This window comes from Elephantulus edwardii, unplaced genomic scaffold, assembly GCF_000299155.1.
Source record: "Elephantulus edwardii isolate Elephantulus edwardi_28Jun2011 unplaced genomic scaffold, EleEdw1.0 scaffold00019, whole genome shotgun sequence".
Classification (NCBI taxonomy): domain Eukaryota; kingdom Metazoa; phylum Chordata; class Mammalia; order Macroscelidea; family Macroscelididae; genus Elephantulus; species Elephantulus edwardii.
Window position 1 is genome coordinate 575,375 of NW_006399769.1, and position 13,100 is coordinate 588,474.

Here is a 13,100-nt window from a genome sequence, read left to right on the forward strand (position 1 = left end):
AGAGAGAGAGAGAAAGATTCAGTATTATTCGCTGAGTGGAGACATCAGGGAGACCTATTAAGACTCCTCCTCCAGAGTGGAAAGAGAGAACCATTGGGCTGCTATTCATTAGCACTGAGTAGAACTTGTTTGCTAAATAACCTCACTACTAAATAACAAGTCCCTGATATGTGCATTCTCAGCGAACACAGTACCCTAGAAGTTGTAACTATATTCAAGCTGGTTGGGTGGCAATGATAGCTTGTCAGGAAATTGCTTTTTCATTGTGTCATGTAGTGATATAATTAGCCCATAGAATATATTTTGTTAAAACAGTATATAACTTTATTTGTTTCACTTATTTTTTCAACATATTCATATGTGCATCATTCCTTATTTTGTGTATCTCAAAATATATTCATTTTGGTGAGCTCTGGTGGCCTAGTGGCAAGGAACTGCAACTACAATCCCAGAGGTGCACGGTTCAAATCCACCAGATCCTCTGCCGGGGAAGGAGGGACAATCTCCTCCTGTACCAGTCAGATCTAATTTGATGGTACACTCACACAAAAATAATTAAAAAAATAAAAAATATATTCATTTTAAACTACAGTATTGATTTGTTTCAATGTGTGCATGCATCAGTTTGTTTACTAATACCTTGGTGTTCTATATCTTTTTGTTAGCTTTGTCAAGGATTTTTTTTTTTAACTAGGATCCACAGTCAACAATGTATTTTCCTCAGTTACACTTTTATATTTTTTTTTATTTTATATTGGTTTGAATATAAAATTTGCACCCATTGTGTTTCATTCATGTACATTGTGTTTCACGTTCTTTCATTCACATTAGGTTACATATAACTATTCTCATACATTGTGTCTTACAAAATTAATCATAATTGATCTATGCCTACTGTTACCATATCTTTTCAGGTCCCCAGTGGATCTTTCCTAATTCCTTCGTCCCCCACTCCCTCCATCCATCAACCAAGTCTGTGACCCTGTGATTTCCTCCCACACCCACCTTCAGCCCGCTACTGCTTCCCCTTCCCTCTGTGAAAATTTATACACACCTTACTATCGTTATATTTTTACAATAATAGTCTTATTCATTATTTGTCCTCATGAGATTGAGTTCGTTAACTCAGCATAACGGTCTCCAGCCTCTCCATATTGTATTTTTTACAAATTGTTGCTACTGAGTGTTGCATAGTATTTCATCATGTGACTGAAGATGTATAGTTTCTATTTTATTATTTCTGATTATTATAATGAGAAGCTGATACTCAGATTGAAGATGTGCATATCTTTAAAAAGGGAATTCATTATGTTAAAATAATTGCCTTGCATCTGGAAAACCTTTGAATTGACAGCTTTTCTTCAACTATCTGTGAATATGATATAATGAATATGATATAAAAGCTGTATTGGCCACATTGTTAATTGCTAGGCTAGCAATCTGTTTTTGTAAAAACAAACAAAAAGAATAAAAATCAGCCTTGGAAAGCCTATAAAGCAATTATGTACTGTCACGAGTTAGCTGTGAGTTATAGCTGATAGCAGCAAAACAATGTGTGTGTGTGTGTGTGTGTGTGTGTGTGTGTGTGTGTGTGTGTTTCTGAGTGTGTGTGTGTGTGTGTGTGTAAATAATAGGGGACACAGAAGAAAAAATGCTTGTAACTTTCACTTCCCAGTGCAATAAGAGAAGAGGGTGAAATAGGTTAATTTAGGTTCTGAATGAAATATAGAAAATGTCATTAACAGACTTTGTGAACCAACTCACAGAAAATTTATTAGGCAGAAAATATATGTCTCATCTCTTCCTGTACAAATTGTTGAGGAGCTGGGTAATGTTTCAAAGAAGATGCTGAGTGATGCTGGAAAACACCTTAGTGACACCAATTTGGAATCAAATGTGACCATGGGAAAATTTGAAACATAGTGAAAACACAATAAAAAGAATGATAAGAAAGAGAAGTCATAATCTACTAAGATTGAAAATTCAGTACAAGAGAAAGAAGACACTGTTTCTCCCAAAGTTCTAAAGACAAAAAAGAAAGCAGAGTCTTTTGAAATGGAAATAAATTTCCCCAAATCTAATAGGGAAAAAAAAGAAAAGAGGAGTGATCTCAACATGCCAGTATGTCTCCTAAAATCAAAAGTGAGAGAAATAAAAATTATCTTTTGAATATCAAGTTACTTCTTTTTAAAGTTTTTTAACACTTAAAAAAAAAACACAACAAAAGCGTGGAAAATTCAGAGGAACAAACAGATGCTTTTAAGAAAATAATTGAATGGAGAGATTAGAGGGAGAACCCAACCCAAACTGAAGAATAGATTCCCTCATTCTGAACCTGCGCCTAAAATCTATGAATTCACATGTAAAGACAGTAACAGCAAACTGTAACAGGAAATACAAGTGGAACAAGAAGAAGGAACTTACTCAATTTTCTTGTCTCTGAAGTGACTCTGGAAATTCTCAAAACCTGAGGAGTGAACTTTCTGTTTCCTATACAAGTTAAGATGGTTCATCAGGTCTATGGTGGGAAAGGCTTAATTGCACAGACACAGACTAGAATTTGGAAGACATTCTCCTTTGCCATCCCCTTGACTGAGAGACTTCAGGGAGACCTTCAGGGGAGAAAGTGAGGCTACTCTTCACCTTCAAGAGACTCAGCAAATCAAGTAAGCTAAAACTTCAGTTATAACATGAAAAAACCCCTCTCAGTGTCTTCTTTTTATGGTGGAACACAATACGGAGGTCAATTGGATCATGTGAGGAATGGGACTGACATTCTGGTTGGGACACTACATGTGTCCAAGACCACCTACAGAATGGCAAGCTAGACCTCACCTAACTTAAGCAAGGATTTCCTGCATGAAGTTGACCAGATGTTGGATATGGGTTTTGCTCATCAAGTGAAAGAGGTTTTATCTGTGGTATACAGGAAAGATTCAAAACACAATCCCTAATCATAACTTTTTTCTGCAACTTGCTTTCAAATACACTGAGAATTTAATGTTGCTGAGAAATACGTAAAACCTACATATAAGCAGGTGGACCTGATAGAAAAAAATAAAAACTCAGAAAACGGAAACAACCGTGGAGCATCTGGTTATCAGGCATCATTGGACTCATAGTGTAGAGGTCATTGAAGGTGTTCTATCCGGGTGTATGGTGGTATCATGGGCACACCATTATCTTCTGTGAAACCAAGAACGAAGCTTAGGAGCTGTTCTAGAAAGCATCCAATAAGCAGTGTTTCTAATCATTAAAGGGACACACCCCACAGAAGCAAAGGGAAATCACACTGAAAGGTTTTAAAAATGGTGATCTTGGCATTTTAGTTGCAAAAAATGTGGCTGGGGTGAATTAGATATCCCTGAAGTTGATCTGGTTGAACAAAGCTCTCTGCCAAAGGATATGAAGTCCTACATTCGTTGTTCTGAGTGAATAGATAGAGCTGGACAGACAGGAATTAATATCTGCTTTTATCAGTTCAAGGAATAATATTAATTGGCACACATAAAGCAAAAAGGTAAGACTTAAATGTAAATGAATAAGTTTATCTTCTGCAGCAGAAATAATAATAGCTTCCAACAAAGGTGCCATCAAGTATTTGGATCCTGTGCCTCCTAAGGCATAAATCACTTGATGCCACCAGCTGAGAAACTCATCTATGAAAAGGATCTGTGGAAGCCCTGGCAGAAACACAAACCCACATTTCAGGAACCACAGTAGTCGACCAGTGCTGCTTGGTCAGTGTGGATGTGGGCATTATGGTCATGACTTAGAGTGTTTAATTCACATTTTAAACATTAGCTACAATTAGAAAGAGTTTAAAGAGCAGCTGGGAAAACATACTGATTTCAAAATGGAGATGATCTTCCACAAAGGAATTGGGTGTTTGTTTAATGTCCATACTGCAGTACTAACAGAAATACAGGAAAAAAATGACATGAGTTCTAGGTGCTGGCAACTCTCTGTGGCCACTGACCTGCCAAAGTTGGAGGGACGTGGAGAAGGATTTCAAGGCTCCAGGGAGTCAAGAGAAGGCGTTAGAGGATTCCTGGGCCTGTAGGATGGAAGGAGAGGCTTCAGAGGATGACAGGACTGAAGAAAAGGAGGAGGTTTCAGGGGTCAGCGACCTAAGGGGGGATACAGAAACAACCACTTCCAAAACAGAGGAACAAAACAAAGTTTTGGCAAAGTGTTCAGTCCGCAAAGAAGGGATTGGCAGTATGGAACTGAACAGTGATTTCCAGGGCAGTTAAAAGCACAGGTGCTTCCCTAGTCTTCATGTTTCATCATTTATGACTTGTTACTACTTTGTATCAGGTTATATTTTCAAAAAGCTGAATGGATTCTGTTATTGTAATGAATTGTTTGTATATAATAGGACAAAGACAATGATGTATAAGTCTATGCATGTAAAAAGACACACACACAAAAACCCCATGCTAATATGAGTGACTTCATGAATTTGGACATTTTGAGTGCAGGTGTAGGTTCAAAGCAGAAGTGAAATTATTTTCTTTTGAGTGATGAAGAATATTCCATCCTTGTCAACACCTCAAGGATCCAAACTACCTTTACTTCTCAAAGATTGATGCACAAACCAAAATCTGCATGACTTCAAGGAGTTTTCAATAAGAATATAACTCAGCAGGTCAGTAAGAGAAATCCTGCCAGTCAAGCATCATAACTTTACCATCTATCAAGGCTGACAACACAATTCATATCTTGTTTTACAACTAGGAATAAAAATAAATGAGAAGGCCTTATTGCAAATGATCCCACCATACACGTAAATTTTCCCTCTGAGAAATTTGTGTATTTGAAGACATCTCTAGTAGCCTCATGGTAAGGAACTTCACTGCCAACCCAAAGTTGTACTGTTTGAATTTACCAGTCACTTCACAGGAGAAAGAAAAGCAATCTTCTCTCAAACAATTTATACTCTCTGAAACCCTGCTGGAGAGGCCCTTATGGGTCAATTCCAAGTTGATGGTACACAACAACAACAACATCTAACTAGACTAATACACATTACTATCGTTCCTTTTTAAAAACTACTCAATCCCAAATTAAGACAACTTGCAATCTACTTATTTTGTCCCCTCCTCTGCCAACACAGCTGTATCCTCAGTCAGAGTTTTTGCCACACTCGGGGTGTGGTTTTCACACTGTGTCGCTTGCACAGAAATACAAGGCCGTGTCATCAGGGCTCAGATTTCTCAGCTCCATGTAGCCTGTGCTTGTGGATGTGTCTGTGGTCATGGTGACTCTGCCCTGGAACTTTTGTGCGAAGTTTGTTGCACCATTACCAGGATAAATGTATCCTATCCACTCTAACCTTCGTCCTGGGGTTTGCTGCACCCAGTGCAAATAATAGCTTGTGAACGTGTATCCAGAAGCCTTGCAGGAGATTTTCACTGATGCTCCAGGCTTGGACATCTCAGGTCCAGACTGCACCAATTGTACCTGGGAGTGGACACCTATTGAGAACACAAAAGAGTTCAATGAAATTCCTTCTGAATAGTCACAGTTTTGTCCTCCTCCCAGGGACTAGGGACCCCCTGACCTGTAGCTGCTGTGATGAAGAAGATGATTCTCCAGCTCCAGTCCATGGTGAGAGAGCTGTGATCTCAAGATTCGTGTGTGTGTGTGTGTATGTGTGTTTGTGGTGGGATAAGGGTGCTGATCTTGGGGTGATGTTTTGGGGCACAGACATATCTATATTTAACTTTGTAGACCTTCATTTATTTGCATATTCATAAAAGAATATGGCAAGATTTAAATTGAGAAGAGTATGATTACATTAAAACTATTTAAATGACACCACACAGTGATGGCAAGAATGCAAGCCACAGCTGATTAATGGCATCAGTTCTATTTGAGGTTGTGGGTTGCTGACTAGTTCCTGAATTACTGTGTGTGGAGATCCTTTCTCACTGAGGAACACAGAAAATGGTTGGGAAAAGAGAAAACAGAATCATTGTGTTCTTGCTCCTATACTTATTTCTGTCTAGATGTAATGCGTTAGCAATGGTTAGAGTTAAAAAAATTCTGATTTGTTATTGGTTAGAATAACATCCAAGTGGATCTGTTAGAATGAATTATTGTTGTTGTTAGGTGTTGTTGAGTCGAGACCAGCCTAGAGTGAGTAGTATGGACAACAGATCTGAGCCCTGTCCTATCCTGTGTTATTCTCACATTTTCTGACACATTTGAGACCAATGTGACAGTTATCATGTCAATCCGTCTGACCAACAGTCTTCCTTTCCTTCACCAAACCTCTACCTTTCCAAGCATTGTATTCCTCTCGAAAGAACAGCCTTTCTTAGCAACACACCAAAGTATGTGAGGTAAAGCCTTATCATCTTTTCCTACAAAGAGCACTCCAGCTGTATCCTCTCCAAGACACATTTGCTTGTTCTTTTGCCCATCCAAACATGTTCAGCACTCATCTTCAATCTCATAGCCCAAAAGCTTCACATTTTCTTCTGCCATCCTTATTGATAGTTCAGCTCTCAAATATATAGTATGTAATCAGAAAAATCATGACCTGGATCAGACGCACCTTTGTCCTCAAACTGGCATCATTATTCCTCAATAATTTGGAGAGGTTCCTAATTGCAGACTTTCCCAGTGCAATACATCACCTGATTTCCTGACTGCTAGTACAAAGGAAATGAAAAGACAAGTTGCATTAGAAAAATAGACCACTATCATAACAAAAATTCCATTCTGGAGATGATAAAACCAGGCTGCTCCTTGGAGGCAACGATTTTGAAGGTGCATCTGACATACTTTGGGCATGTTGCAAGGAAGGACCAGTTTTTAGAGAGAGAGAGACATCATGCTTGGAAGGTTGCAAGGACAGGACAAGAGAGGAAGATCCTGGATGAGATTGATTGACTCAAGGACTGGGTATTGGGGATAGGTGTGTCAGAGACAGTTAAATTGGCTCAAAATAGAGCAGGCTTGAGAGTTGTACATAGGATCGCTATGAGTCAGAGCAGACTAGAACACGCATAGAAACAACAACAACAGAACCAAGGGTACTGATTATAGATTCAAATAAGATGAAATTGTTGACAATTTCAACCTTTTCTACACCAACCATGATGTTGTCTATCAGTCCAGTGGTAAGAATCTTTGTTTCCTTGACATTGAGATACAATCCATAGTAAAAGCTGTATTCTTTGATGTTCTGCAACAAGTGCTTGTTCTCCTCCTCACTTTTCCCAAGGAAGGCTGTGTCATCTGCATAATGCAGGTTATTAAAGAGTCTCTCTCTGATCCTGATTTCGCATTCCTCTTCAAAGAGTTGAGTTTCTTGAAAAATTTGCTTAGCATACAAGTTAAATAGGTATGGAGAAAGACTACAACCCAGAAACACTCCCTTCTTACTTTTAAACCATGCTCTGTTCCCTTTCTCTGTTCTCATAACTGCCTCCAATTAAGGTTTAGATTTCTCATGAGCACAAATAAGTGATCTGAGATTCCCATTCCTTTCAATGTTAGCCATCAGTGGAAGTAGGTCATTTTTGTTTTGTTTCATTTTTTAAATTTATTTTATATTTATTGCTTACATGTTTTGTATGCAGTGTCTGTCACACTATTCTTAGTTCTCAGTGTGTTTCAACTAATCATTCTCATTTATTATGTTTTATGAAATTAATCACCATTGAACCATCACAACGGTTACTCTGTCTTTTCAGGTTCTCACCAGATCTTTTCTATTCCCTTTACATTATAAAAGTAAAAAGATAACCAGCAAAACATATATTATGGTCCAAGGGGAGAAGGAGTTGGAACAGAGCGGTGAGGATGGGTACAGGTGAAATCACAGAGGTTTTTTTGTTTTTTTATTTTTTTGTTTTGTTTTTGGATTGGATAGATTTTTAAATTTCAGCAGTTGGACAAAAGAATACGTATTTGAGGAACAAGCACAGTTTTTAACCCCTCAATTTAATAAAATTTAATAAAATTCACACTTCACAGAAAACAAAACCTTTGTCTCTGAGCATCATCAGTAGGTTGTTGTTGTTGTTGTTGTTATGTGCCTTTGAGTTGCTTGTGACGCATAGCGACCCTACTTACAAAAGCCCTAAACTCTGCTCTGTCCTGTGCCAATCCGCAATGTCTCTGACACACCCATCCTGATTACCCCAGTCACTGAATCAATCCACCTCAGAGAGGGCCTTCCCCTCCTGCACTGTCCCTACACCCTACCAAGTGTGATGTCACTCTCCAAGGACCGGTCTCTTCTTACAACATGTCCAAAGTATGTTAGAAGAAGCCTCAGAATCCTTGCCTCCAAGGAGCCGCCCGGTTTAACCCTTTCCAGGATGAATCTGTTTGTTTTCCTAGCAGTCTATGGTACCCTCAATACTCTTCTCCAGCACCACAGCTCAAAGGCATCAATTCTCCTTCTATCCTCTTTAGTTAATGTCCAATTCTCTGATACATAACAAGTGATAGCAAAGTCACAATACTTTGCAAAACAGAAGCAGTTACATACATTGTGGTTGTTTTAATGGGTCTATCACATTCACCATTCAAGCCTGTAGGTTAGATGCCATAATATTTTTTTATAGCCCAGAAAAAAGAAAATTATTTGTTACAATGACATTCTTCAATGGACAGATATACGTTGCCCAGTATTTATCTATACTCCAGCTCCATTAGGCCTTTTAATTCTTTCTTTTTTTAATTCGAGGAAATACTTCCTACATAATTTAGGCAGTAGACCAAATCTCTTGGGGACTCACTGGTCATCTTGACAAGCAAAAGGAAATCATACATGTTCAGATGTTTTTTTCTCTTTGTCTGTATAGAGAAGTCATGTGGGGTATATATGGGCTATACCCAAAGAAAAAGTTTTTGTCCTAAAAGTTAGCACATAAAAGGGAAGATTATGTTGAGCCCCAGAAAGAAAGCCAGACCCTACAGGAAACACACTTCCTCCCTTCTCTTTGTTTTGTGGCCACCATGTGCTCTGTGGGCTCTGAGCTCCCCCTGCTGGCTGCTCATTACTCCACAAGGCAGGCCTGTTCTGAGCTCCAGCTCTGTTCCTGCACCTCTGCGGAGTCTCAGCTATAGTCCTGCTCTTGTTCCATGACAATAGCACAAGGCTCCTAATGCTAACTTCTAAGAGGAATCAGTGTTGTCATTATGTTTTTATGCAGGTGTTTCCTAATCGCTGACTGTAAAATTTGGTGTGCCAATATTGAGAATATGACCAGGAATCTTAAAATAGCTAAAAAAAAAAAAAAACCCAAAAAAAGAAAACCATGAATGAGAAAGACTCAATTCCTTGTGTCAAATATTTAATCGTCAAAGACCATATTGTCAGTAAATTATCTGAAAGGACAAGGGTATTATTACATAGGACAGGGGTAACTTAGTGAGGTAAATCATGGCAGAAAAGCCAGCTTTGCATGTAAGAATCTACATTCACACATGGATTATTCAAGAGAAAATTCCACAGAGCAAGCAACCCAAATGCCCAACAACAAAAGAATGGTTAGAAAAACTATGGTGTGTTCACAACGGAGTATTATGCAACAGTGAAAAATAACAAACTCTTAAGGCATTACACAGCATGGGAGAGTCTGGAGGACATATGCTCAGTGAAATACTCCAGTCACAAAAGGTCAAGTATTGTATAACATCACTGTAATAAAATAGGACAGGTGAGGGTAAGATGGGCAGATAATGGGGCAAGAGTGGATAGATAATGAACACTGTAATAGAACAGATTATGAGAAATATTCTAAAGGAAAATATAATTAAACGTTAAATATATGACAATATTCAGGAAAAATGGTTGCATTGCTAGATGGGTCAGGTACAGAGAAGAACACGTGCATCAAAAGGGGAGAATAAAAAAGAAAAATGAAGGTACTAAAAGCATATTTAGACCTCCAGGTATAAACTTCAAAGAGAGAGAGAGAGAGACATTCCATGTGAATGGTCAAACAACACATGTCAATACATTAATTTGATATTTCTCTGAAAAGAGTTGCATAGTCACATTAATTTCCAAAACAGAAGCAGTTACATACATTGTGATCGTTTTAATGGGTCTATCACATTCACCATCCTAGCCTCTAAGAAGCACCCTGGTTGCTTTAAGACAGACTTCTTTGTTGTTGAGGAACTTAATGAAAATTCAGTATTCTTCTCTAACACCACAGTGGAATGGAATCACTATTTCTTCTGTAATCCTTATTCATTTTCCAACTTTCAGATGTATAGGAAGTAACTGAAAGAACCATGTCTTGGATCAGGTGCACCTTAGTCTTTACACTGACATCCTTGCTATTTAGAAGTTGGAGACATCCTTGACTGCAAGATTTTCCAAAGCAACACATAATTTTGACTTCTACACTGCTGTTACCACAAATTTTGATTATGGATCCAAGTCAACCAAAATTCTTGATGACTTCTTTTCTCCACGTCTCATGATGCTGCGTACTTTTCCAGTGCTGAGGATCTTTGATTTCTTGCGGTTCAGATGTAATCCATACTGAAGGTTGCAGTCTTTCATTTTCTACAGAAAGCGCTTCAAGTCTCCTATATTCAAGAAGAGTTGCCTTCTCTGTATAACACAGGTTGTTGATGGGCCTTCCTTCAGTAGAGATGCACCTTCTTTATATTGTCCAGCTTGTCATATTATAAGTTAAATATACACAATTCATAATTTGGAAAAAGGTTACAACTTTTCCTGATTTTAAACCATGTATTGTTACTGTATTAGTTTCCTACAACTGCTTCTCAGTTTGTATTTAGAATTTGCATGAACTTAAAAAAGTGTCTTGGGATTCCTAATTTAATCAATATTATACTAGGTTTTTTATATCCACAGAGTATAAATAAGGTCAGATGAAAAAGGAGTTGTGCCCAACTACTTCTGGCAACAAAAAGTCTTCAGAATACTAAGAATAATGAGAGAACAACTTTCTACAGGACTTGTGATGTTTGCATGTGATGCAAGATGTTGAAAGTGCTGTTGAATGTCCAGATCAGAAAGAAATAGCATGACAACCCTATCAACAGGATTGAAGTCACCTTCATTAAGTTGATGAAACAAGTACTGAGGAATCACGTGCCAATTTGTGGATTCTTTCCCCCTCAGATTCAGAGAAAATGGCTACAATGAGCAATTGTAGAGTAAAATAAAAAAATAAAAATTAAATGATGAAATGATTTCTATATGACCAGAAAAGATTTCCTTGATGTAATATTCCCTGCTCTTGCCGAAAAAATAAAATATCTGTACTCCATCTTTTGTGGGAAAAAATATTGACTAGAATTATAGAGTGAATCTTCCACTAGGTTGTAAAATACAACAAAACATGTTTTAATTATATTTTAAAATAATTTTAAATTGTATCATAAAATTATATTTAAACATATTAATGATATTTTAAAAGTGAAACTAATATAAATGTTAAAAATAACAATATTAAAATATCTAATTTTTCAACTAATATTTAAATGACTAAAAATATTGGAAGGAAACTAAGTGAATGTATTACTTGTGTTCAAAATTCTAGAGAAACTAATAACCTTAAAACATTAAGAATTCATGGAAGAAGCAAGCACAATACTAAAAACAGGCAAGATGTTACAAAAAAAAAGAAAACTGCAAATCAGTATCTTCCATGAACATAGACACAAAAATCTTTAGAAAAATCCTCACCAATAGAATCCAAAAGCAAATAAAAAAGAGAATTCATTAAGACCAAATGGGATTCTTCACAGATAATCCAAGGAGAGTTCAACATAAGAAAAACAATGTCATTCCCATTACAAAACAAATAACAAGAACTCTATGATATGAGCCATAGATGCAGTAAAGGATTTTGACAAAATCCAACACCCCTTTCTGATTAAGACACAGAGTAAATGAGAATATAAGAGAATTTCCTCAACATGATGGAAAGTATATATGCAAAACCAGGAGCCAATATCATTCTTATTAAAGAAAACTAAAAACCTTTTCCTTTGAACAGGGACAAGACAAGGATGCCCACTGTCACCGTTTCTATTCAATATTGTACTGGAAGTACTTGCTAAGGCAATATGACAAGAAAAAGAAATTAAAGGCATCCAGACAGGCAAAGAGATGGTTAAGCTGTCAGTATATACAGATGCTATGATAGTGTGCGCAGAAAAGGACTCAACAACAACAACAAATTGCTAGAGCTAATGAAAAAAATTATTAGGGTGCCGGTATACAAGACCAATATCCAAAAGTCAGTGAAAGACCTCTAGAGTAACAAAGAGAACTCAGAGAAGGAAACCAAGAAACAATACTGTTTAAAATTGTTTTGTTTATTGCTGTCGAGTTGAGCATGACTCATAGTGACCCTATGAACAAAAGGCCTGAAGCCTTTCTATAACTACCATCATTATTCAAACTTCCTAAAGTTTCCAGATGCATGTGGTTTAGGAAGTGGATGTCATTCCTGCTTCCAAACCTGTCAGAAACTGGGAGCTCCACTAAACACTTTCCACCATGGGCAACCTTTATGTCATTTGACGCCCCAGTGGCACAAGGTTCATCATCACAGTAAACCCAGATTACCTTAGTGCAGGAAACTGACAGAGGAGTGCTGTACACCTTAGAAGAATGATACTCCAAAATAATCAGGCCCAATCAACTTTTATATAGCCAATGGCATACCTAGATACTTCGGAGTGAACCTAACCAGAAACACAGAAGATCTGTCCACAAAAATCAACTCAGTGTGGATCAGAGATGTGTAGTAAAGGTGAAAATCATAAAGTTTATAAGAAACAACTGTGTACAAGCTTAGAAAGCTCAGTATATGGTATGGAGAGGTTGACAAATACGGCCAGAATGCACAATTCGAAGAGGATAAAGTTAATGAATGAGACCTTATAAAAGTTAAATCCCTGTGTTCATCAAAAACTTTTCCAAATAGAATGAAAAGAAAATGTACATCTAGAAAACAAAACAAAACAAACAAACAAACAAAAAAAAAAACACTCGACAATACTATCTCAGACAAGGCACCCATAACAATAATTTACAGAATACTCCTGGGCTTCTTGAAAAAAAAAAAAAAAAAAGACGG

General features: G+C 37.3%; 1 pseudogene and 1 gene segment (V, D, J or C); one reads left to right on the forward strand and one right to left on the reverse strand.

The window, feature by feature from the left end:
• Positions 1-2,271: 2,271 nt before the first annotated feature.
• Positions 2,272-3,776, forward strand: LOC102871294 (annotated as a pseudogene).
• Positions 3,777-5,163: 1,387 nt separating this feature from the next.
• LOC102871695 lies at positions 5,164-5,612 on the reverse strand. The segment is given in 2 exon segments: positions 5,164-5,480; positions 5,567-5,612. Coding segments are annotated over 2 exon segments (363 nt in total).
• Positions 5,613-13,100: the final 7,488 nt, after the last annotated feature.